The sequence below is a fragment of the Capsella rubella genome, unplaced genomic scaffold (genome assembly GCF_000375325.1).
Source record: "Capsella rubella cultivar Monte Gargano unplaced genomic scaffold, Caprub1_0 scaffold_3, whole genome shotgun sequence".
Taxonomy (NCBI): Eukaryota; Viridiplantae; Streptophyta; class Magnoliopsida; order Brassicales; family Brassicaceae; genus Capsella; species Capsella rubella.
In genome coordinates, this window is record NW_006238921.1 from 9998756 (window position 1) to 10025491 (window position 26736).

The 26736-nt window shown below is 31.7% G+C and overlaps 7 protein-coding genes across 7 annotated transcripts; 6 read left to right on the top strand and 1 right to left on the bottom strand.

The window, feature by feature from the left end:
* The first annotated feature begins 570 nt into the window (after nucleotides 1–570).
* LOC17891913 (putative defensin-like protein 253) lies at nucleotides 571–1153 on the top strand. The gene is made up of 2 exons (XM_006299061.2): nucleotides 571–711; nucleotides 914–1153. The coding sequence occupies exons 1-2, from the start codon at nucleotides 645–647 to the stop codon at nucleotides 1120–1122; spliced, it is 276 nt and encodes a 91-aa protein (XP_006299123.1). The 5' UTR covers nucleotides 571–644; the 3' UTR covers nucleotides 1123–1153.
* A 4503-nt stretch (nucleotides 1154–5656) lies between these two features.
* Nucleotides 5657–6161, top strand: LOC17891599 (glycine-rich protein 3 short isoform). Its single transcript, XM_006298811.2, has 2 exons — nucleotides 5657–5729; nucleotides 5852–6161. Exons 1-2 carry the CDS (start codon nucleotides 5657–5659, stop codon nucleotides 6013–6015), a joined length of 237 nt encoding a protein of 78 aa, XP_006298873.2. The 3' UTR covers nucleotides 6016–6161.
* Nucleotides 6162–8105: 1944 nt separating this feature from the next.
* Nucleotides 8106–9407, bottom strand: LOC111831512. The gene is made up of 5 exons (XM_023786128.1): nucleotides 9325–9407; nucleotides 9119–9260; nucleotides 8732–9031; nucleotides 8433–8648; nucleotides 8106–8357 (listed from the first exon to the last, which is right to left on the bottom strand). Exons 1-5 carry the CDS (start codon nucleotides 9405–9407, stop codon nucleotides 8106–8108), a joined length of 993 nt encoding a protein of 330 aa, XP_023641896.1.
* A 3645-nt stretch (nucleotides 9408–13052) lies between these two features.
* On the top strand, nucleotides 13053–14080 carry LOC17893160 (glycine-rich protein 3 short isoform). Its single transcript, XM_006298824.2, has 2 exons — nucleotides 13053–13165; nucleotides 13688–14080. The coding sequence occupies exons 1-2, from the start codon at nucleotides 13093–13095 to the stop codon at nucleotides 13885–13887; spliced, it is 273 nt and encodes a 90-aa protein (XP_006298886.1). The 5' UTR covers nucleotides 13053–13092; the 3' UTR covers nucleotides 13888–14080.
* A 1562-nt stretch (nucleotides 14081–15642) lies between these two features.
* LOC17893173 (MATH domain and coiled-coil domain-containing protein At1g31390) lies at nucleotides 15643–16796 on the top strand. Its single transcript, XM_006299423.1, has 4 exons — nucleotides 15643–15749; nucleotides 15857–16020; nucleotides 16147–16373; nucleotides 16476–16796. Exons 1-4 carry the CDS (start codon nucleotides 15643–15645, stop codon nucleotides 16794–16796), a joined length of 819 nt encoding a protein of 272 aa, XP_006299485.1.
* A 488-nt stretch (nucleotides 16797–17284) lies between these two features.
* LOC17892387 (MATH domain and coiled-coil domain-containing protein At2g05410) lies at nucleotides 17285–19663 on the top strand. The gene is made up of 4 exons (XM_006299992.2): nucleotides 17285–17391; nucleotides 17492–17652; nucleotides 17720–17937; nucleotides 19216–19663. The coding sequence occupies exons 1-4, from the start codon at nucleotides 17285–17287 to the stop codon at nucleotides 19624–19626; spliced, it is 897 nt and encodes a 298-aa protein (XP_006300054.1). The 3' UTR covers nucleotides 19627–19663.
* Nucleotides 19664–20212: 549 nt separating this feature from the next.
* On the top strand, nucleotides 20213–20584 carry LOC17892611. The gene has a single exon (XM_006299595.1). It carries the CDS (start codon nucleotides 20213–20215, stop codon nucleotides 20582–20584), a length of 372 nt encoding a protein of 123 aa, XP_006299657.1.
* The last annotated feature ends 6152 nt before the right edge of the window (nucleotides 20585–26736 follow it).

Consider the following 26736-nt stretch of genomic DNA (forward strand, 5'->3'; position numbering starts at 1 on the left):
GACACAACAAAAATAGTTTTTCAAGACATTGGAAATATATAGAGAAGACACAACAAATATAGCTTCTCGAGACCTTTGGTAATATATAGGCAAAGTATTCATAGGCTTTTAGTTTAGATTGTTGTTATTGATATGGACCTTACTTCAGAGAATCATGAGCACAACTTGTGTGAAGTCCTTGAAGCATGTTTTTAACTTACTCACCCAATTTAAAAACAACCATTGTTACAAATTTAATATCACAAAAGTAGTTGTTGTGATAACAGAAAATTGCTAATCCTTATTCATCATGAATATTTATGTGAGAAAGGTCAGAGTGAATCTTGTAGATTTGATTGAATATTCTTATTAAATTTTCAATTATTTGTGATTTAATTAATTTTTTCCTTAATTAGGGAGATATATGGTCATAAATACATATATTAATTTGCCTAAAATCTTAGTTCAAGGAAATAAATAAAAAGCCATTGAGCTAACAGATTCATTAATAAAAACAAGTCATTTAGCTTTGATATATCTCATTCTTTTTTTCTCATTTGCTAAATACCTATAATTTTTGTTTGTGTTGATAAAAAAAAACATATCCATTACAAGATTAAAGAAAAACTCATGCTTATGCAAATTTCTTCTCAATTTGTTGAATCATGAGATTTGCTAGTTTATTTGTGGTTTCTTGTATTTTCATTTTCCTTGTTATAAACCATGTCAAAGGTAAGAAATTACTCTCCTTTCAAATTTAGATTTTTACTCGCGCAATATAAAATAACCATTGTTATAAATTTCATGTCGCAAAAGTGTGTTGTGATAAAAGAAAATTGCTAATCTTCATTCAAACATTCATATTTATATCAAAAAAATTATTATGAAATATACAATTTTAACAAATTTCTTTTTGGTTTATACAAAATTATAGAGGTCAAAGCTGTGCAATGTGAAATTATCGAGTGGTTCGATGATAAATGTGGTGCTGATGGAAGCAAGACATGCATAGATCACCTTATCAAAGGGCACATATATGACTTTCCTCGTTGTGATTGCCTTGACGTGAAGCCATCAGGAATTTTGTGTACATGTTTACATCGTCTTCCTTGTGTAGATCTACCATATATGCATAAAAAATAAATTAATTAAGTGATAAACTTGTAATCTACTATGTGTAAGAAAATAATCAAATATTATAAAACTTTATAAATATTTTTATCTTTGAATACTCCTTAGTCCTTATAGCTTAATCATCACATTTGCATATGGATTTTATATAAAAAAAAATCACCTCAAATCCTATTGAAACCGTGTAACTATATAAATTTATCTTTAACTTAAAAATCATCGAAACCATTTCAACGTTATTAAATCTATTAAAATTTCCAGTAAAAATGGATTTAGAAGTCTTTTAAAAAATATCAATAGTTCGATAACAATGGATTTTATAATTTGTTTATGAATTTTATGTTTGAATAACAAAATATTAATTATTTCAACATCAATCATTCCAAATGGTTGACTAAATACACATACATGTTTGAAGTAATTAAAATTATTATTGCCAAATAAAATCAGTTTTCTGATCCAAATATTAATTTGTAAGATAATACATATTCTTTCACAATAAATTTTGGATGACTTAAAATATCAATTTGTATAAGGTTGGTTAACAAATCTATCTATTTATAGAGGTCCATCTTACTATATATGAATGCCTAAATATTTATTAATATATTTGTGTAAATGAAGTAAGATATGAGTAAATATTTAAAGAGAACTAGAGAAGTCTCCTCCTAAATCCTAATCATCATGGAGAATGCAACATTCTAACTAACTTACTCGCAAAAAGTTTGATTGCAAATTTTGTAGTTGAATTCTTTCTTTTTTTTAGAAACAAAATTTGCAATTGAAGCAAGTAATTTAATTTGATATTCATTGTTTTTTCGGTTTAAGTAAAAAAATAAATCCATTAGTCAACAATTTTAATGGCAGAATAGTTGGTTTCTGTACCAAGAACAGCTTTGAAGTAGGCCAATTCCAATTAACAAATAAAATCAAAAATAAAAATAGTATTGGTTCAATGTTCACATGAGTATGACATATTCATCAAAGTGTAACAGCAAGAGTATGCGCTAAAACATAGTTAAATGGTTCAGTGATTGTATACACAACGTCACACCACTCAAGTGTCCATGAAATATCCTATTGGTGTCTTTCAAGTGCAACTACCGCACACCATACCAATTTCTTGTGAAGGCTGTACTCATACTCATACGTATACACATCTTCTTCCCACAAAACCGCCAACTTGCCACCATAATCCGTCACTTGAGCAGCACCATAACACTCATACCGCGACCCGAACAAGCTTTCCAAACCCTTAACACTTGTCCAATATTTTTCGTCTGGGTTGTAGTAACCAATACTCCCGTCACTACAACTATATAACACGTTCTCTATTACACATAAAGATGATGACAAAGACCAACACATGTCCATAGCTAGGTCTGCCTCTCTCCATCTACCTTTACCTTTACTCAGCTTGTACGCCCCATATCTCTCAAGAAACTTTATATATATATATATATATATATATATATATATATATATATATATATATATATATCCATCATACCCTACGCTTTGATACTTATAAGTATAACCATCCGTTACATATCTTCTCGCTATGACTTGACAACTCAAACTCCCAATTTTGAGTTATTGTATCAAATACCTCCATCCAGTTAGTTGCATCAAGATTTTTGCAACCTCCTATCACATATATTTTTCCATCAAGAATGGGGCCTCACTCCATGTATGAGAACGACAGTCCATGACCTTGACACTATAGAAGATGCATTATCATTATTATTATCATCCTGTACGAATCCGCCAATGGTTGGCGGAGCTAGAAAATCGGATCATGAGGGTAAAAACAAATTATAATATGATTAATTGTGTTATTAAAAAATTTTATAGGGGTCAATTGTGTTATATTACAAGGATCAATTTGATTTTTTTCCTAAAAATACATCAAATTTTGAAAATTTACCAGGGTCAATTGACCCTCATACCACTACCCTACCTCCGCCCCTGGTATATATATTATAGCCAACCTTTGCACAATCTGAGTCGTACGTCGCGGAATTGGGAGATGTAATGGGGACCAAAACATTCTTGGAGCTATTTGGTTTCCGACAGAGAGTGAAACATTGTTCTTGTCGGGTTTTTATGGAGTTTGAAGCACACGTAGAGACAACTCTCTGTCCAGCCTAAGAGGATTCGGGTTTGGTAAAGCTCAGTTGAAGCAAGAAGAGAGCGTAATCTTTTGGAAACTAAGGAGAGAGTGTGGTAGTACAATCTTGGAACACGGGCTAAGCAGTTTAGTATCAAATCATTAGGAAGCATCATCAACGTCATTGGCTCTTCTCCATTCATGGTTATGGATTGCTTTTTCTCTATGGTTGTTCTTTTATATATATATATATATATATATATATATATATATATATATATATATCAATTGTAAATTTCATTAATACGAAGATGATTTGTTATTTATATACATCTCTAAAGATTGCATTAGCCTAGAAAAAAATCGATCCATATCTAAACCAAATTTAAGGGTTATTTTAATTATTTATTCGATTAGATAACAATGAAAATATTTAATTGAAAGGATCTTTACTCTCTTTTTTTCTATATACAAAAAAATATAAACTCCAAAACTTTTCTTCTCATCTTTTATTTGTATAATTATGGTTTTAATATTTGTAAATTAATAGTAAAAATTCTTTAGCAAAGACCCGACCTTGCTAGCATAGTAGCATGTTGTTCATTCATTATTTTCATAAGCTAAATTGCTAAACGCTATCACCATCTTTATCATCCATTTAGGAGGTTCATGTATACATGAAAATTATTATCCCTATGGACTTAATTAGATGCATACTGCAGACTCACCTGATAGACCTTAATTAGATGTTCATATTAGCTTTTCCCATGAACAAGATCGAGAGAGATGAAACAGAATCTGGGAAAAGATAATTTTTTCATTCAAGTATAAAAGGAGATACAAATTAAGATTAAATACAAGTGAAACTAAACCACTATGCTAACCAAACTATACAAGAGACTAAACCAAGCTAAACCAACTATATACATTCTCTAATATAGACCTTGCATGCATCTCAAAACCCTAGACCAGATACGTTTTAATAACCATTTTAAGTTACTTCTAAGTTCTAACCCTAGCATAAGACTAAAGTGTCAAGATCATAAACACAAGTTATTTGGTCTAAGTTCCTTATGGTCGTCCAATTTTTATAGAAAAAATCGTAGAATTAGGTGCTGTTTTCTTGTAGTGCAATAAGCATGCATGTTTTTCTGTTCTCCGGTTAGAATTTTTTTAAATCGGTAAATTTTGTTCGGACTATATATGTATATTTTGGTATTTTTAGTTGAATTTTGGTTTAATCTCGTTATTTTTGTTTTCTTATTTAACTAAGAGTAACTGACTGGTCGTCTCAATAACCAACACAAATCTCAATTCCACCTAACTGAACCGATTCCCAAATCTGTATTGAACCAAACACTAAAAAAGTAGGTTCAAGGTTGGTTCGGTACAATCGATCCGGAGCAAAACCGCAGACCTAGTGCGTACGTGTGTTATTGGATTTATTGTGAAGTAGCAAACCCCACTAGCTCTGCCACTGATTCTCATATACGTATATCTCAAGCTCCTTTTAGCTATGTTGACTTAGATGGATATTTTGATCAGAACCGGCTTAATTGACTTAATTTTAGCCAAGCAATTTTCCAATTAAAATCAAGAGGATGAAAATAGCCAAGCAAAACTTTGCTTCCTTTAAAAAGTTATACACCTTAGTCCTTTAGTAGTGCACTAGTGCTTTACACATTGCTCCTCTATCTATGGTCTACTGATCACTACATATAGTTCTGTCTTTATAGGACTTCTTAATTAAAGTATGTCGACTGAGTTTTTTCACAGCATCTTTAGAAGTTACTACTATAAGTAGTGGACCACATACTCCATATAATAACATAAGATAAAATTATTATTATTATATAATTTTTTTTTAATAATCAAAAAGGTTTTCGACCAAAATCTATATATCTTTTCATACACGAAACCAGAGCATTTTATATGTTCTCGTTCCAAACGCTACTGCAACCGGCGACCTCTAAACTTTTGTCAGAAATTTTTACTATTAATCCAGTAACATGTATTTAAACCCATACATGTATTGCCGAAAAAAAAAAAAAAAAAAAAAACCATACATGTATTTAACATAAATCCAGAAATCTAAGCGCTACTACTATATAATTTAAAGAATATGTATTTACTCGATCATCCAATAATAGATTTCTATAACATGTGTGCTGATTCGAATAATTCTTAATCACGATCGAGTGGGGTTTGCTATTTTTAGAGTTCCAAACTTATTCACAATAAATCCAATAATACACACATAAGGGACCATTATACACATCATTTGATACTTATCTCCTTACCACTTTGTTTTCTAACTAGTGTGATTCATCGTTTTCTTGACTCTTCTTTTGTTTCATGATTCATTGGTATGTTTTTTTATAAATAGAGAGCATGCATGGTGGCATATTCTTGTATTCATCACCTGTTCTTCCATTGATGGCTTCCAAGACTTTGTTTCTTTTGGGTCTACTCGCATTTCTTCTCGTCTTCTCAGAAATGGCCTCAGCTGGTAAGTTTTATAGCTTCTCATTCATATCACATATGAAAGGTTAACTAAGAATTATTTTTCATTGTAATGCACAGTTGCTCGTCCTAAACTATATATTTTAAATAATATGGTGTCTTGGACAGACACGGCCGTGAAGACAAAGAGTGAGGAAACTGTACAACCTAATAGTGGCCCTGGAGGAGGAGTAGGAGGAAATCACTGCCGCCACGGCTGCTGCGCCAAAGGAGGTATCCGTAGCTGCCCAAGGTGTTGTGCATATGTCGGAGAAGCTGTGGTCGTCACTTGATCTACATAATATATATCAACCACTATGTTACGATTGCATCTATATAAACACTTACGTGTGTGTATTATAAGTTAACCATGCATGGTGTGTTTTGTAATGAAGTGCCTCAAGTATAACTAAGAAGGGAAACTATTGGAATAAAGTTTTGGTAATGTAATGTCTCCATGTTTGCGTTTCGATGTAATTAATATGCGCTGTGTTTCATAATAAAACATCGTTACTAATATTGTCGAGGATAAAACAAAGAGCCACGACTAAACACATCTAATACTTATAGGTTTCATAAATCAATAATGTATGTAGCCATCATGTGGCGTAAGAAAAATTAATATTGACATGTATATTTCGTTAGACATGGTAATATTTATTTGTGTCTGTTGATAAGACATGGTGACGATAAAAATTAAACATCCAACAGTTGAGATTTATGTTTTCATGAAACTAATTATTAGAGAATGTATATAGTTGGTTTAGCTTGGTTTAATCTCTTGTATAGTTTTTTAATTTTTTTTTATTTAGTAATTTTTTTTTAACTCAAAGTAACTCCCCATACCTATAGAAGAGTCCGAAACTAATCCATGAAGAAAGGGTATCTGACTGTTCATTTAGGAAGAATCGATCCATAATCTATACCAATAAGGCGACTTTTCCACCATATTAGAACTATTAGCCCACCACCTCGTGGTTTCATATCTTGTATAGTTCACTTGTATTTGAATCTAAAATTTGTACCTCACTTTACACTTAAATGAAGAATAATATATTTTCTCCGATTATGTTATCTCTCGAGCTCTCTCTAATGGAGAAAAGTTAATACCAATGCGTATGATTTCTTATTATTAAGTTTCCGTAATAAACCAATATCCTTTTTCCAACTGAATCCTAACATCAAGTATATGCTTGTTTAGTGTATTGTGCATTTTCTTCATTTTGCTGTTTACATATTATTTGGTTACATTTCGATATTCCTCATCGTTTTCGTTACATTTATCAAAATTGTGTATTCGTTTTTTTTTCTTCCAAAAGTATGGTTTCAGTTTTGCTGTTTATATATTACCAGTCATTATATATTACACAAAGCATAGAAAATTAGTAAAAAGAACAGAAAAGCCAAATTTTAAAATACTAATTTATATATTAATTATATTACACACACAATGATGAATTAAAATGACATATATAACAAATCTTATATTTTAAAATCTTCGTGTTTGTCTGTGCGGGTCGATTTCCTAGTTTAAATTAACAGTAAAACCTTTAGCACGGAGCAAATATTTTCACGACCAAACATCCTTATGGACTTACATGCATACCGAGACTCACCTAATTTACCTTGTATGCAAAACCGTTGACGAGATACGTTTCTATAACCATCTTTAAGATTCAGTTACTTCTAATCCTAACATAAGACTAAGTGTCGAGATAAACACAAGTTATTCAGTCTAAGTTCCTTATGGTCCAATAAGAATTCATCTAAGTACATAAAGTCATTGGCAGAGGTTTATCAATGGAAGCTTGAGATAAGTATCCACTACAAGAAAACAGTATATTTCTGAGGGATAGAATCATCGCAATCCCTCGGAAACAGCTCTTTCTGACGGGTTTCCGAGGAAAAAAAGTTTTTGGAAATTGCTCGTCGGAAATAAAATGTCTTTGGAAACTCGTCGGAAATTTCCAAAGGATTTCCAAGGGACATTTATTTCCGAGAGATTTCCAAGAGATAATATTTCTGAGGGATTTCCGAGAAAGGTATTACCAAGGGGTTTCCAATAGACTTTTTCCGAGGAATTTTCGAGGGTCTTATATTTCCGAGGGATTTTCAAGTGACCATTTTCTGAGAGATTTCCGAAAGATTATTTCCAAGGACCTGAATTTCCAAGGGCATTCCGACGACGACGGAGTTTTTAGCAAAACTGTAATTTTGATTATAATTACGAATTTTTTTTTTGAAACAATAAATAAAAATGCCAAAATGCTAAAATTAAAATATCCAAATACAAATTGTCCAAATAAACAACAATAATACCAAAATTAAAATAGTTTTGAAAAACAAAAAAAAAAACAAAATAGTTTTAGGGAGGCGGGAATTGTCACGGAAATTTAGACGAAATAAAACTTTGAAGTTGGGAAAGTGTCGTTTGAATCTCGGTGAATTGCTTCGTAATCTTGATATTTTGTTGCTTCAACTCTTTGACCGCCTCATCTTTTTCTTTCACGATTCGGTTAAGATCTTGAATTTGTTGAATAAGTTCATTGTCTCGGAGAAATGCCGAAGAGATACTTCTGTCTTGTGACACAAGACTTCCTAATCCGGATCTCCGACCTTTGGTTAAAGGAATTTCCTAAACAAACAAAAAACATATAAATAATTGTTTAAAGTAAATAATAAAGTAAAACTAAAAAATATTCAAATATACCTCAACACACAAACGGTGGATTTCTTCATGAGGTAGATCGATTGAAGATGATGAGCCATTTTGAGAGAATTGCGTTAGCTGTTCCATCTTCTGGAGCTTAATCCTTTCTATGCGTTCTCCGACAATCGGATCTTGAATTTGTCCGGTTTTCTTGCTTGTGTGGGTTGTTTTCATAACATCTATCCAATCCGGCGCAACGCCTCCGTTTGCGATCATCTAAATTTAAAGAAAAATAAACAACATATCAGATCTAAACGTATAACTTTTTAAAAAATTGAATTAATTAATTGAAAACTTACCTTTTTTATCTCATGCTTTTTTATAGATATCGAACCTCCATTGTAGGTCGCTATACCCTTTCCACCATGTTCGCTCCTACGATTAGTTGATGCTTGTGACGAAATAAATATCGTTTCATCCATACTCCAATAGCGGATAAACCCTTGCCAAACTTCGGGGTTTAGACACTTGGGCATTTTTTTGCCTTCCTTCCACTTTTGCTTCCACGCATATATGTGATTTTGGTAGGATGTGTTGGCTTGAATGTCAAAAGCTCTTCTCACTTTCGGAGAATGACCGCTTTCCCAATTAAAATCTTGCTACAAATGGAAAAAAATATAACTAAAACAAATTTATGACAAAAATAATAATTAATGACAAATATAATAATTAATAGTTTAACTTACCGCAAAAGTCTTGAACCACATCTTTTTGATATCTTCGTCGACATCCCCGTAAGTCGGCCAAGGGTGATTCAATTGCGTCTTAAGAATATTAAGAATGGATTTTGTTATCTCTCCCTCTAATCCAAACATAGAGACATGTAAACTAATAATTAGTTAAGAATCAAATTCATCAATTTTATATAAGTAGATAAAATGCAATTAATTACCATGTAGATCCGTTTTCTTCATCCAGGTGGAGCCTTGGGATATGTTGACGGCCCGGTTGACTAACAAACTCTTCAATCGTCATAATCGGTGGTGGAGTGGAATTCCTTGTCTCGGGGTCACTGGAAGGAGATTGTGATGCTGAGTCACTTTGTGATCGTCGGGTTTGGAAACGGTTACATGACGTCCCTTGAAACTCCTCATAAGACCTAAAAAATAAATTTAGTAATAAGTAATCAACAAATAACAATAGGAAAAGTTGATAATTTATAAATATATTATTTTGTAATACAAATTTAGCAAAGTATGATTTAAGAAAATAATTGTTGTATCACATTTATTAAAAAGTTTTTTTTTTTTTTTTGTTATCATTACAAATTATATGTCTCTCTTTGAGAGGGACCGGACTCGAACCCGGATCTGGTGAGAAGGCAATAGAGGTGAGAACCACTAGCCCATTTGTCCTTCTCTATTAAAAAGTTTGTTTAACTAAAATCTAACTTTTAATTTTCTATAAATTTAAAAAACCAACAAATTTTTATTAAAAAAAAATAATTGTTGTATCAAATTTATTAAAAAAATCTGTTTAGCTAAAATCTAAGGGGAGGGGGGGGGGGGTTATTGGGAGGTTGAATCTAAAAGAGGTTGTGGATTTTAAAAGTTTTATATATTTTAAAATTCTCAAAGATTTTTGTAGATTCCAATAAATGTTTACTTAAGACTTTTAGAGTTTTAGTAGATTTTTAATATGATAGATTTTACAAATACTTATGATAAGTGTAATATTTTAAAAGTTGTTGTTAATAACCAAATATGTAGGAAATCATATTCCCAATAACACTAGAGTTTAATAGAATTGTAAAATCAATAAATACTCAAATTTCTGAATAACAAAGGATTTTAAATGAAATTACAAAATCAACACACCAATAACAAAAGACTTTATTAAGAATTTAAGAATCTATAAACCAATAACAATAGAATCTTAGACTCTAACAATCTTTAAAAATCATTCTCCCAATAACTCAACTTTTTATTTTCTATAGTTGTTAAAAACCAACCTAACACTAACAAGTTTAAAACCAAAATCCAATCAAAATGGGAGGTTGAATCTAAAAGAGGTTGTGGATTTTAAAAGTTTTATATATTTTAAAATTCTCAAAGATTTTTGTAGATTACAATAAATGTTTACTTAAGACTTTTTGAGTTTAGTAGATTCTTAATATGATAGATTTTACAAATACTTATGCTAAGTGCAATATTTTAAAAGTTGTTGTTAATAACCAAATATGTAGGAAATCATATTCCCAATAACACTAGAGTTTAATAGAATTGTAAAATCAATAAATACTTAAATTTCTGAATAACAAAGGATTTTAAATGAAATTACAAAATCAACACACCAATAACAAAAGACTTTATTAAGAATTTAAGAATCCATAAACCAATAACAATAGAATCTTAGACTCTAACAATCTTTAAAAATCATTCTCCCAATAACTCAACTTTTTATTTTCTATAGTTGTTAAAAACCAACCTAACACTAACAAGTTTAAAACCAAAATCCAATCAAAATGTTTAAATTTAATATCAATTTTATTACAAAATATAAATAAAACTATAATCTAATTTATATAATTCACTAATTCCAATCAAAATCAAAAAATATTTCAATCAAAATCATAGAACTAATTCTAATCAAAATTATAACACTAATTCCATATCAAAACCTTAATCCAATTCCATATCTAACCAAATCAAATCAAGATCTAATTCTATGGATTCCAAAATCTAATTCAAACAAGATATTAACAATTAAAAACTAGAATCACAAATCAAAATCATTGAATAATATTAAACTTACATGATTTTGAGCTTATGAAAAGATGGGAGGAAGAAGATGATGATTGAAGATGTTATCGCCGACGAGATGGCGAAGCAGTCTCTCGGAGGCGACGGAGAGTCCAACGGTGACGAAGAGTTGTGGGATGATTGAAGCGGCTGAGGAAAAAAATCTTGTGTCCATGTATATATATATAAAAATTTCCGAGGGAATAACCCGTCGCAAATCCCTTGGAAACGTTTAGGGTTTTGCCGCAAGAATGAAATATAGGCGGCTAATAATTATTTTCGCACTGAAATCCGTCGGAAAATCAGAATTCCTCGAAAAACCGTTGGAATATCACTGCATGTATATTTATTGGCCGGTCAAGCGTTTATAATTAAACCAAAATCGGAAGAAAGCCGGTAATTGCTCAGAAATTTCCAACGGTTTTCCAAGGGAATGGAAAATTTCTGAGAACTTTCCGACGACTTTTTTTTAATAAACAAATTTTATTAATTTGATTCATCTAAAGAGTTTTTTTAATGCTATACAAATACAGATTTGTGTTAAAACATTACATTTATATTAAATTAGATCAAAAATTGCATAATTTCTATAAATATAATTTGTTTTACTAAGTATCAACTATATTATCAAATATCATATCATCAACACTTAAGTGTCAAATACTCAGATATGTGATTTTTCAAGTTTTGCATTTTTTCTTTTTGCCTTATAATACTTTGTTATGTAATTATATTGACAGGTATGTCTTCTTATAGTATTAAACATTACATAAGATGCATCAAAACTCCAAAATTTTATAAAATATCTAACATCCCTCAGAAAATCCTCAGAAATTTCCGAGGGATTTCAGAGGATAAACCAATGTCCTCGGAAATCCGTCGGAAATTTCCGAAGATTTTCTGAGGACTTTCAGTTTTATTAAATATCTTACCATATTCATGAACCCTCGGGCAGTCCTCGGAAAAAACTGACGGATGTCCGAGGACTTTTTATTTCCCTTGGAAATCCGTCAGAAATATCCATATTGTGTATAATATGTTTCTTAGATTTATACATCTTTAAAAAAAGTATACAAAAATTATACAATAGTTGCAATATTTATTTATATTTATTTAGGATAATAGTTTTTGAAAACTTCATGAGAGATAATTTATTTCCACGTTTTTAATACATAAAACTAATTATTAAAAATCTAATAAAAGACAAAAGATATATAATTTATTCTTCGTCCTCTTCATCCGATGAGTATTCTGAATTCTCGATGAGTATTCTGAATTCACCTTAGCTAAATTCTGAGTATTTTAATTTGTGTCTGTTATTGGATTTATTGTGAATAAACTCCATAAGTAGCAAACCCCACTCGTATTTTGATAAAACTTAGCTAAGGTGACTTAGATAGATATTATCACAGCCGGCTTGACTTAGTTATAGCCAAACAAAACTTTGCTCCCTTTAAAACATTATACTCCTTAGTAATGACTTTACATACTGCTCCTCTATATGGTCTTTAATGTATAAGTATGTCGGCTGAGATTTTTCACAGCATCCTTAGAAGTATAAGTAATATATAATAAGAAAACATAACTTGATCATCCAATAACATGAGTGATGACTCTGATGAGATTAGATCTAAAACACGAGTATGGTTCCAAAAGTTACTCACTATAAATCCAATAACCAAACCATATGGGACCATTACACACTTGACACATCCTTTGATACTTATCCCCTTACCACTTTATCTTTTAAAACTTGTATGATTCATAGTTTCCATGACTTTTCTTTTCTTTTCTCATTCCCACCTCTCCTTGTATGTATTATCTATAAATAGTGAGCATGCAAGGTGACATATTATTCATCACCTGTTCTTGCATTACAAAGAGTGTGTTTTAACTAACTAAGCAGTACTTGTAAGAAAATGGCTTCCAAGACTTTGCTTCTTTTGGGTCTACTCGCATTTCTTCTCATCGTCTCAGACATGGCTGTTGCGGGTACGTTTTATATCTATATTTCAGTTTGCTTCATACATTATCAAAGGCTAAATAAGAAAAAAGTTGATGATGAGGGTAACTACACCTAAACTAACGTACAACTATTTCGTCAATTTTGATAAATTGATGAGAGTAAAACACATGCCAAATCTTATTATGAAATAACTATATTATTTTCTTTTCTTTGTACAACAAAAAAATGTACATAAATATGATATACTTTACCAGTAAAAGTAATTTTCTTATGCTAATAATATGAACAAATAATATCTATGATATCTCGATCTTATAATCTTTGCTTGGTTGATGTTGATTCGTTTTAGTTTGATATCCCAACAGTTTTAGTAAGAAAAGAAACTTAAGTATGATGTTAAATCCTTGTAGCTCGTATATTTTATGTTCTGTGCAAATTTTATATGGAACTTATAATATAAAAATAAATTACGTATTTGAAGTTTTGTGTAAATTTATTTTAATAAGTTCTAAAACTATATATTTGAAACAATTTGGTATCTTGGATAGACACGGTGAAGCCAAAGAATGAGAAAACTGTGCAACCTGATGGTGGAAATGGAGGCCACATGAGCCATCTATCTGATGGAGGAGGATACGCTGGAAATGGAGGTTACTGCCGCCGCGGCTGTTGCCACAGGAATGAACGTGGCTGCTCAGGGTGTTGTAGATATGCCGGAGAAGCTGTGACGATTCAGACTGGTCACTAAATTTACATAATATATCAACCAACATGTTATGTGTGTATTATAAGCTAACCATGCATGGTGCGTTTGTAATGAAGTGCTTAAGAAGAGAAACTATAATAAAAGTTTCTCAAATCGTAATGTAATGTCTTAATTCATGTTTGTGTTGTAATTTGTGTCGTTGTGTTTCATTCAGTAATAAAATATTGTTATCTTACGGTTTTGAGTAATAGTGAAATTTTATCAATTATTCGTAATCTTGGAAGGAATATGTATTTTTTTCATAAAACAAAAAATTACATAACATTTAGAGACTTTTATCGAGGTTTTGCTAGTCAAATGTGACAAAAATATCTTACAAGTTAACAAATGTTTTATCTCTTAATCTGGCATTGATTCCATAAATCGATATAGGTGCCACCCAACTACAACTACGTACAAGTTTAAACCGGCCCTATCATATTGTTGGAGACAAAACATTTGTACACATTCTAAAGAAGGAACTGCTCGATACATATTGTGATAATGGTAACGATGTTTACAGTTTGTGGGTGCATAAGTCAATTATTGCTAACTAGATAAGCTAGTGAATTAAGCAATGGAACTCCACTACTATTACATTCATATCAAAAACTTCTAAGTTCTAATTTTAAGCCTCGTGAATTAAGGATGTCAGGCCAACATGGTTATAAGAAGTGATTACAAAGCTCACATGCCTACGACACCCACTCCCAAATGCGAATTTTCATTCCCAATGAGCCTTAATTTCAACTTTGATACTCAAACCTTTTGGTTAGGACAGAGAGTTCGATTTTGGAAATAAAAAATCAAAGTCCTTGTCTCAAAAGAAAGTGTTTTGATTAGGTTGATAACTTGAAACTTCCAAGTTTTCGATTTCATTCAACTCATTCAAGTCCGGCCGCTCAATATTTTGGTTTTGTTCAATCTTGATTTTAAAATGTATCTTTCCCCGAACACAGACCTTCGAAATAGAAAACCTCATGTTTGTTAGATCAAAAAGAAATATTTGTGTTGTTTATATTAGATGCGTACTAAATTATGTGTATAGTAGTATGAAATTTCCGGTAGACTCCTAGATTGATCACCTTATTTTTATTGTCTTAGTGATAATTATGTATCTAAAAATTTTTGAACAAAATATATAGATTAATGTGCCAATATTTAAATGCTACATAAAAATATCTGAACTTTTTAGATTAAATTTCTCATGCTAATTAGTCAAATAAACTGTGTTAATGAAATGGTGTTTTCTTTTTCTTTTTTTTTTTTTTTTTTTGGTAGAACGAAATTGTGTTTTCTTGTTATTGAGGAGGTCGTCCGTATTTAAAGTAAAAAAAAATATATGGAAATTAAATGTTCGTTTTACAATTTAAATAAAAATGATTAAAGTATTGGCCGCCCCTATCATTAACTAGCCGTATTCACCAACCTATGAGCTTATAAGGAGCCGAAGCTATTCGTATTCCACTAGTGCGAGTACGTAATATTTAATTAGTGCCTTCACTGTTAGGGTAAACACTTAACACTTTACACTCGAGTCTGTACGTTTTCTCCTATTTGGTTACTTGACCATTTTGTGTTTTGTTGTTCAAAATTCGAACTCTTGAAATCTTGGAGTTCATAATCTTAAAATAAATATGTATTCTGGTTTTGCTACTTGAAAGCTATCGTTGTTTGGTTATGTGCCACGCAAATTCTAGGGTTTAATAACCTCTCTTCATTTTCAGGTAGTTTAAAGGAGCCTTTTGTAAAGATTCAATGGGAAAGACATATGAGAAGAAGATCACTTGGACAATTAAAAACTTCTCCTTTTTGCAATCTGATGAAATTAAGTCAGACTATTTTGTTGTTGGTGGCTGCAAATGGTAAGAGCTATGTTTTGTTAGTTTAACAGTAATAAAACAAGATTTCTATATAATGTTAATGTAATATTGTCTATTGCTTTCTTTGGTTTTGGGGTTTTTGCTTTCAGGTGTCTTCGGGTCTATCCTAAGGGAGAACAAGGATGTATGAACTTTTTGTCTCTATACCTGGGAGTTGCTGGTTCTGAATCTTTGCCTTATGGATGGAGAAGACATGCCAAATTTCGCCTAGTTGTTGTCAATCAACTTTCTCAAGAAGCCTCCAAAGGGAATGGTGATTATAATTTCTCTAGGCCTCTAGCTCACGGTTAAACTTGTCATTGGACTTCAGACTTGTGCTGCTATAAGATTCTCTTCATGTGTCTTGACTTGAGTTTTATGTTTTATTATGATTTTACAGAAGCACATATCTGGTTTGATCAGAAAAGTCCCAGCTTGGGCTACCCAGAAATGCTTCCACTCTCCAAGCTTCTTGACAAGAGTGGTGGGTTTCTTGTGAACGGAGAAATCAAGATTGTTGCCGAGGTCTATGTTCTTGAAGTTATTGGCAAAACAAATGTGTTAGAGGAAACTTCATTTGTTAAAGAAACCATGGACGTCAATGGGTTTCATGTACCTCCTCCTTTGGTAAGACTTATATTAAGAGTCTCTAATTAGAGTTTAGTTTCTTGATATATATATACCAAGCTGCATAAATGTTTTTACCTTATGTCTATCTTTTACATGTAGGTAGAATCTGTGAGTAGTTTGTTTAAAAGCCATCCAGACATTGCATCAGAATTCCGACCCAAGAACCCACATCTAAGAACAACATACATGAATGTCCTACTTAGTCTCACTGAGGTTTTGGGTCAGTCCCCTGAGAAACTCTCCATATCTGATCTTTCCGATGCGTATTCTGGGCTACAGTTTGTGAAACAAGCGGGGTTTAAACTGGAATGGTTGGAGAAGAAACTGAAAGAGGCTTGTCAGACTCGGCTGCAAGAAGTGAAGGAAGAATTGAAAGATAAGTGTGCAGAGATGGAAGCTCTGGAGGAGTTATTACGATGATGTTGTTTCATGAGAGAGACAAAGAGACTTGTTTTGTTGTGGTTTTGCTATGTTACATTTTTACTGCTGAAGTAGACAAGATTGTTCAACTTTAAAACACATGCCAACACTTCTTTCTTGGGTATGAAGAAACGAATAAACGTTGTGTTTCATTATTAGGTCAAATAAACGTTCTTAATTACTCACTAGGGGTCTTTTTTGTTATTTTACGACTGTCACATGTTCAATATATAATTTAGTGAAACTCAAATCCATTTCTTGCAAATTTTCTTATTAACCCTAGATATGATCGGAAGACCTAAACTCTAGTCTCTCTAGCTATCCCTAATCTTCATTTCTAAGTACATCGTCCCTGTCTCTTTCTTTGACCACACCCTAAGAGGTAAATTATGTATTATAGAATGATGCTCAAGAGTAGAATCTTAATATTTTATTTTGGTTTCGTTTTGGTTTGTTTATTGTGTAGCTAGGAGTCACCAAAGAGATCAATGGAGACAAAAGTCGAAACGACGATTACTTGGGTGATAAAAAACTTCTCTTCGTTGCAAACAACAACGGTTTATTCTGATAATTTCGTCGCTGGTGGCTGCAACTGGTCAGAAGATATAATAAACTTTTCTTGTAATGGTTTTGCTAAGAGTAGAGTTTAGGTTTTGTTAATATTGTTTTTGTTTGGTTTTGGTTTTGGTTTGTAGGCGTTTTCTGGCCTATCCAAAGGGAAATAATCAAGCAAATCATTTTTCTCTGTATATAGCCCTGCCTGATAAGGAACCTTTACCTATTGGATGGAGAAGACATGTGAAATTTTCTCTAAGTGTAGTAAATAAATATTCAGAAACACTCTCTACACGAAAAGGTAATTTTGTTTTATGATTTTTTGTTAAGTTTTGAACATTAATACTAACAAACTATGTGTTTTACAGAGACAGAACACTGGTTTGAAGATAAAGCTCCTAGTTGGGGATTTCCGACCTTGATTTGCCTCACTGAACTTAATGACAAAGAGGGGTTTCTGGTGAATGGAGAGCTCACAGTTGTTGCTAAGGTCGAAGTTCTTGAAGTTGTAGGAAAATTAGAGGAATCTTCTTCACCAGTAACGGTAACCGTAGAGGTCAATGGGTTTCAAGTTCTTCCTTCACAGGTACGTACAAATCATGATAAAACACACGACACTGTTAAGTGTTCGGTTGAAATCTCAGCTATAAGAAAAGCCATTATGGGTTTTTACAAGATGTGGTGTAATGTTTTAAAATAGGTAAAAAGATGGCTGCCTACACTAACTACACTAATTATAGTTTTTAGTTTTTTTAACAGTATAAATAAAGTTATATAAAAAAAATTTGGAATTTTTTTTGGGTCAAAAACGGTCAACGCCGGAGTCAACACCGGTCAACGCTAGAATCAGTTGACCGCTGTACCAGAATTTTATGTCTATGGTGTTGACTACATGACATTGTATAGTTGATGCATGTGGCCATACAATACATCTAGTTCTTGTAGCAGAGTGTACAATATGATACTTGTCATGTGTGACCATGCATTCGTCTATAGTTAGTGTAGCTAGCCATCTTTTTTCCTTTAAAATAAGTATCGGGAAGTTTTACTTTAAAACATATATATATATATATATATATATATATATATATATATAAAGTTAGCTTTTCGCTCTTCTCATGATGCCACCTAAGCATCCATTTAAGTTACATTTTTATTTTTACATTAAAATAAATTTAAAATATTTATTTAGTGCATATTTATGTTACTTATAAATTAATAGAAAGCTTATATAAATAAAAACATGAATTATGTGAAATAAATGAAATGTTAAAATAAGAAAAACAATATTATAATTTTTTATCAGTGGTAATAATATAATTCAACTTTTATTTTAATTGGATCATAGTTTAAAATTTTAAATGTGTTACTCAGTTTTAGAATGGAAGTAAATTTTTTATTCATGGTAGAATAAAACAACATTTAAGTAATTGTATACATACAATTTTGAAACATGAAATATAAATTGAAAATGAAATATTAGTTTATAACATGATCTGAAAAAAAAAAAACAATTGATGTTTCACAAATTGAATCAAATGCTTTTAATCTAAATTTGAGTACTGCAAAATAGTAATTAAAGAAAAAATAGTTATAATATGTTTTGGATATTAATACTAAGCTAATATAAACTTTAAAAAAACATTTCATGTGAAAAATAGGAAAAAAAAATAACAGCAATAAAAAACCAGCAAAACAAACATTACAACCACAAAAAAAACAAAGAAAATTAAAATTTTAAAAAAATATATTTACCTCCTGCGTACAGCGCGGGTCAACAAGTAATATAATATATATTTTAGTTTCTTGATGTATATACAAGCTTCAGATATGCTGTAGTTTTAAATATCCTTTGCACTGGCAGGTAAAATCTGTGAAGTCTTTGTTTGAAAGACACCAAGATACTGCATCAAAATTTCGGCTAAAGAATCCATACCTGAAGACGGCGTACATGAATTTTCTCTTGAGCTTAACACAAACGCTGTGTCGATCTACTCAAGAAATCTCCAAGGATGATCTCTCTCATGCAGGCGCTGCACTAATATATTTGAAAAAAGCAGGGTTTAAGTTGGATTGGTTGGAGAAGAAACTTGGTGAAGTAAAGAACAAGAAGAAGAAAGAAGAAGCTTGTTTGGCCCGGATGCGAGAAATGGACGAAGAGCTTCAGCCCTTTAAGAAGAAGTGCTTAGACCTTAGAGCTCAGATGGATAAGGTGAAGGAAGAGCTGTCAGAAGCTAGAGCCCCTCTCCCCTTGTTCGATGACAATGTTGCCTGATCACTTCAGAGTTCTTAAGCACTTGGATTTAGGTTTTGCTAGGTGTTCTGATTTCTTTGCTTGCGTTTTGATGTTTTGATTTCGAAAATAAAAGCTCTCTTAATGTGGAAACTTCTTATAAATATTGGATGATGCTATTTTTTTATATATGTTTTTTTGGTAGTTGAGGACTCTCTAGATATGGTACTTGTACAACTAGTGAAAAAATCCCTATAGCCTAGCCACTTGAATTTTCATAGCTATAGCAAAAAAATCCCTATAACCATGAAAATTCAAGTGGAAATAGTATAAAAATCCCTATAGCCACGAATATTAAGACTCAGCCACAAAAATTTAAGTGGCTTTAAAGATTTTTTGTACTAGTACATACTTTTTGTTACAAAATGTAATAAACATAGGAGTTTTGCAATTAATTACAAATCAAACGCATAAGTCCAAGTAAACGCCTAATTAATAATTTACTATACTAGAAACATACTTTTGATCAGTAAATTCACAAAATTGTTACAAATGCCTTTCCTATAGTATATAACTCCCCGGAATTTAGAAAGAAGAAGCAACCGAACCATTCACAATACAATACATTATGGCCATCAACACAATTACTATTACCAAATCCATGGCTGGAGCCTTCTTCACAATCATCGCGATGGCTACACTGGCATCAGCAGCCACCGGTTTGGTTCAGCCTCCAATATCAGACGAGTACTTGGTTAACCAATGTATGGCTAAAGTATCTTCAAGGTGTGCGATGTACGTCACGGCCGAAATGTATAACCATGGTCCGTCGTTGAAACAAAACGGATGTTGTCTAGAGGTTTATCACATGGGGCGTATTTGTCTTCACATCGTGACAAAGCATGTAATGGAAACACTTGTGCCCGATCTTGAAGGTGTTAAGAAACAAGACTCTCTCGAGAAAAGTACACAACTATGGTATTTTTGTGTTCCGGTTTAATTTTGCATTCTTGAATATCATTATCAATATGGGGCAAAAAAAAAGTAAGGGGATTTGAAAATAAATCCACATTACTAATGGTTATATTAGTAAGATTACAGCTATACCATGATTTTTGTTTTTTGAGTATAATTTTATTTTATGTATTTTAGTCTTATATTCAATTGAAATAAAGTTTTTATTGGTATTAATTTATTTGAATATCTATAACATTTTTGAAATTTGGTTAAAATTTACAAAGCTCTTGTTTACTCCAGTGATATGTAAAGCCAAGCAGAGTTTGAATTCATGTATGACAGATAGAGATAACACTGATGTGAACTTAGGCACTTCTTTGTATCATGATCTTCCCATTGTCACACTTCTTGACTTGGCTCGATCGCTGTTAACACTTAAGTCACTTGACAAGCAGCGAATGATAGAGAACATATATGTACAGTAAAACCTCTATAAATTGAGTATAACATATTATTAATTTATAATGATATTAATTTATAGTGGTATTTTTAGTTGTTCAATATTTTTGAAAAATATGTATTGGCGCAATTAAAAATAATAATTAAGAGTAGTCTTTTAGATATAAAAAATTTCATAGTTTGAAATTGAATTTTATATTTAGAAAAAAGAAAATTTGAATATAAACTAGAAATATTATAGATAAATTCACTTCTACAAATGATATACATAAATTCAGATGTACGATTAGTAACCTCAATTGTTGTTATATCTTAACATCTTATAAAAAATTGAATATGATGCATATTTATAAACTGAAAACATAAAAAAAAAATGGTTATTTTTATGACTTGTGATGAAGTATATTACAATATTATAGTTTAACATAAATTTATTGTGTTGAGAGGAGCTCTAGGAGAAAAATTATTTTTACAAAAAAACTAAAAACATACATTAATATATTTATTGATTATTAATTTATGATATCATTGGAACTATATAGCTCAAATAAGTCGAACACAAATCCACAAAATTATGGGCGTGTTTTACATAAAGATTTCAAAAAAATTATTACTTTATTTTTATATCGAATATGGTTAATATTTAACGCTAGTCCGAGTAGGAGCCAACAAAAATTATTAAATTATAGAGGTTCTACTGTAAAAGGAATGCTGAAACATGTTAGAAACATGTTAGTTTCATGACCATAGCCGTCTTTGGTATTACAATGGCACCATGTGTTTTGTTTTTCGTTTACCTGAAAAGAAAAAAAACGACATCTGATTTGAGTCTTTGAGAGTGATTTCTTGCGTAGGAGGTTTGCTCGCACGAGGAACAAAAATTAGTGAAGATAGGTTACTTTCTTGTGTAGACATTTTACCATTTAAATTCCCTAACATTTCATTAATCTTTTTTGTATTTTCTCAGTTTATTGGTAATTAACTACAAATATGTGGAAACAGTGACTAAGCCAGAAAAGTATATTATGCGGGTCATATATTGATAATATGAAAAAATATATGAGTTATTATCAAAAACTTAGAAGAGTAAAGAAACATACACAAAAAAAATAGTGTAAGAAAATAAAATAAAGGGGTCAAAAAGACTAGTAGAACTGGAGACATGGGGGTCAATCTACTAAAAACAAACCAAATTTGCAATTATGTAATACATATACTTAGTTTATGGGGGTTAGTTGACAGCCCTACTCTTTCACTAGCTCCGCCCATAGGTGGAAATAGATAATCGATTTATCATAATTAGGGCATCACCAACCCTTGTACTATGACAATGTTGTCCGATGACTTGAGTGTTCTTGAGCACTTGGATTTCGGTTTTGCTAGGTGTTTTGCTTTTTGATGTTTTAATTCAAAAATAAGAGCTCTCTTAATGTGGGAACATTTTGATGTTTTGATTTGATGCTATATTTTATTAATATGTTTTTTTTTTGTAGTTGAGAGGGCTCTCTAGAGATGGTACTTGTGGTCACTTCTTGCTACAAAATGGAATAAAAATAGGCGTTTTGAAATAAATTGCAAATCAAACGCATAAGTTTAAGGAAACGCCTATTTAATATAGAGGAAACAAACTTTTGATCAATAAATTCTTAAAATTGTTACAACTATACATTTCCTATAGTATATAACACCCCGACAATTTAGAAAGAAGAAGCAACCGAACCATTCAAAATACAACACATTATAGCCATCAACACAACTACTATCACCAAATCCATGGCTGGAGTCAAGTAATCTCAAAGGTCGATATTCTGGGAAGAGATTTACGAGAAAGATCAGACAACCGACTAGTAAAAAAGAGATTCCGGCTTGAGTCTGCGACCAACTCGTTACATGTGCCTGGTGAGCCGGCTGTAAATGATGGTCCCTTGACAACGAAACTAAATGATCAAGAACAACCACAAATTTTCCACCGTTACGTAAAAATAAATTTGATTAGAATCTTTCCCACTAGACACAAGTAAAACTATTTGATTAGAACTAAAAAAATATTTTTTAAGTAACGGTGGGAAATCTGTGGCTGTTCTTAATCATTTACTTCCATTGTCAAAGGACCATCATCTACAGCCAGCTCACCAGGCATAGGTAATGGGTTGGGTCGCAGATTCAGGCCGGGATCTCTTTTTTACTAGTCGATTTGCCTGATCTTTCTCGTAAAGATCTTCCCAGAATATCGAAGTGGATGTTGTCTAGAGGTTTATCACATGGGACGTATTTGCCTTCACATTCGTGACAAAGCAAGTAATGGAAACACTTGTAATCAATCTTGAAGGTGTTAAAACACAAGACTCTCTCGAGAAAAGTACACAAATATGGTATCTTTGTGTTCCGGTTTAAAATTTTGTGATCTTGAATATCGTTATCCGCATTACTATGGGTTATTATATTAGTCGATTAATGATATACCAATGATTTTGTTTTTTTATTATAATTCTTTTAATATATTTTTGATATGACTATCGCCGAACAAAACCTGGAGCTAGTAGCCGAGGAACAATTTGTAGAAGAGGAGAAGCTCGTACCCAGGGAGCAGCTCGTACCCAAGGAGAATCTCGTACCCGAGGATGAGCTTGTTTGTAGCTGAGGAAGTGCTTATAAAGAATCTAACTAAACCGCCATGGTTTTAGTTCAAATCTCCTTAATGATCATCACGGCTCAAGAAGTTCGGTAAAGGATAAGTGTTGCTTATGCACTCTTTTTCCCTTATCAAGTTTTGTCCCATTTGCTTTTCTTGACAAGGTTTTTAATGAGGCCTAATTAACACTTTCAGGGCCTTTTACCAAGCCCAATTTGTGGGTTCAAGGCCCATCATTTTTCCTTAGCCCATTTTCTATCTTTTCTTTTCACTCTTGCATAAGTTTTTGTAATTTCCAAGACATTTTGAATGAACATGCATGGGTGTAATTTCCAAGATACTTGTGCATGCTATTGCATGTTCTTCTTCTCTTTCATCCCCCTTTACTATATAATTCCCCTCTACCTCTCATTTGTATCTCATCTATCTTTTTATCAAAAACTCTTTCAAGTTAGATCACTCTCTCTTGTTCTTTTTTTGGTGTGTAATATCCTTAGTGAAGTCCAAGTTTGGTAAATCAAAGGCTCTTCCGCAACCTTTGTGCGACCATTTGCTCCACATCCTTTGGTCTAAGTGATCCCCCGATCTCTTAGGTGCAAAACCTATGTTTCCCTCAACTATCCGAGGGTCGATTATAGGAGGATCGTAATATGTGGTATCAGAGCACACTCTGAAAAGTTGAGTAATGTACCATCTTTATCATCTTTCATTATTTCATTTCATCTTCTTTCATCTTTCCATTCTTTTTCTGTATTTATTGTCGTCTGTTTTTTCTGGATTTTCTGTCATTTTGTCAGAATTTCCATAAATAATTGGCTCATTAGATCTAAACTCTTTCAAGTTAGATCATCCAAAAATTATAAACTCAATTGTGTCTAAAACTAGGACTAGTTTTTTGGATGAGTCAATGATTTATGAAATTGAGTTTTAGAAACAATGATTGACTCATCCAAAAAAACTCGTCCTAGTTTTAGAAACAATTGAGTTTATAATTTTTGAATGAGCCAATTATTTATGGAAACTCCGCCAAAATGATAAAAAAATTCAGAAAAAAACAAACGAAACTAAATACAAAAAAGAAGTGGAAAGATGAAAGAAGATGAAATGAACTGATGAAAGACGATAAAGATGATAGAATGCTCAACTTTTCAGAGTGTGCTCTGATACCACATAACACGATCCTCCTAGAATCGACACTCGGAAAGTTGAGGGAAGGCTAGGCTTTGCACCTAAGGGATCGGGGGATCACCTAGACCAAAGGATGTGGAGCGAATGGTCGCACAAAGGTTGCGGAAGAGCCTTTGATTTACTAAACTTCGACTTCACTAAAAATATTACACACCAAAGAAAAAACAAGAGAAAGTGATCTAACTTGAAAGAGTTTTTGATAAAAAGATAGATGAGTTACAAATGAGAAGTAGAGGGGGATTATATAGTAAATGGGGATGAAAGAGAAGAAAAACATGCAAGAGCATGCATAAGTGTCTTAGAAATTACACTCATGCATGTTCATGCAAAATGTCTCGGAAATTACAAAAACATTAAATGCAAGAATGAAAAGAAAATATATAAAATGGGCTCAGGAAAAGTGATGGGCCTTTTACCCACGAATTGGGCTTGGTAAAAGGCCTTGAAAGTGTTACTTATGCCACATTAAAAACATTGTAAAGAAAACCCAATGGGACAAAACTTGATAAGGGAAAAGAGTGCATAAGCAACTCTTATCCCTTTACCGAACCCCTTGAGCCGTGATGATCATTGAGGAGATTTGAACTGAAACTATGGCGGTTTGATTAGCTTCTTTATAAGCACTTCTTCAGCTACAAGCTCATCCTCGGGGACGAGATTCTCCTTGGGTATGAGCTGCTCCCTAGCTATGAGCTGCTCCTCTTCTACGGATTTTTCCTCGGCTGCGAGCTGCTCCTCTTCTACGGATTGTTCCTCGACTACAAGCTCCAGGTTTTGTTCGGCGATAGTCATATCAATTTTAGACTTATATTCAATCGAAATAAAGTTTTTATTGATATTAATTTATGTGAAATATCTATACCACTTTCAAAATTTTTTAAAAGTTACAAAGCTCTTGTTTATTTCAGTAATATGTAAAGATAAATAGTGATTGAGACGAGACCATATAATCTGTTCTGGTTTCGGATCTAAAAGTATATGTATGAATTTCGGTCAAAACATTTTAGTTATTAAAAAGGAAATAAAACAAATGGAGTTTGAATTTATATTTGACAGATATAACACTGATGTGAACAAACATATAGACGCATTGCTTGACTAGGCTCGATCGCTGTTGAGACTCATGTCACTTGACAAGCAATGAATGAAAGAGATCATATAAAAGGAAGACCTCAAACGGCACGATGTGTTTTGTTTTTCGTTTAACCGGAAGTATTTTAGCAATACAGTATAACCTCTATAAATTAATATTCGATAAATTAATAATCTCTATAAATTAATAAATTTTTCCGGTCCCAACTTGGGACCAGTGTAATTTTAGACACATTTCGATAAAATAATAAGATAATAATTTTTTTGAAAATACTTTGTAAATATATGGTCCCATCATTATTATAAATTAATAATTAGGTAAAATTTTCAAAATATATGTATATATTGACACATTAGTTTTTGTTAGATTTTATTTCTAATATTTTACTATATGAAAAATAGTTAACATTCTCTTTTAATACATAATAATTATTGTTTTATTTGTAATTGATTATATAAAATGCTAAATCTTATTTTTAAATATTGTTTTGAAAATATTTTCCAAATTAGGAATATCTTTTTATAAATTAATAATTATTAATTTATCGATAAATTAATACCTTTATAAATTAATAGATTTTTATGGTGCCAACGTTATTAATTTATAGAGGTTTTACTGTAAATTCATACAAATAAGGAAATCAGAAAGAAGAAGCTAACAAGTAATTTTGAAGTGGACGGTCTTAGCTTGCTCGCCTCATAGATTTTCCATTTTCTTATACTAAAATCAATGCCAAAAAGGGATTTCTTGCGTAGGAGGTTTGCTCGCACGAGGAACAAAAAATATTGAAGATATGTTACTTTCTTGTGTAGAGTTTTTACCA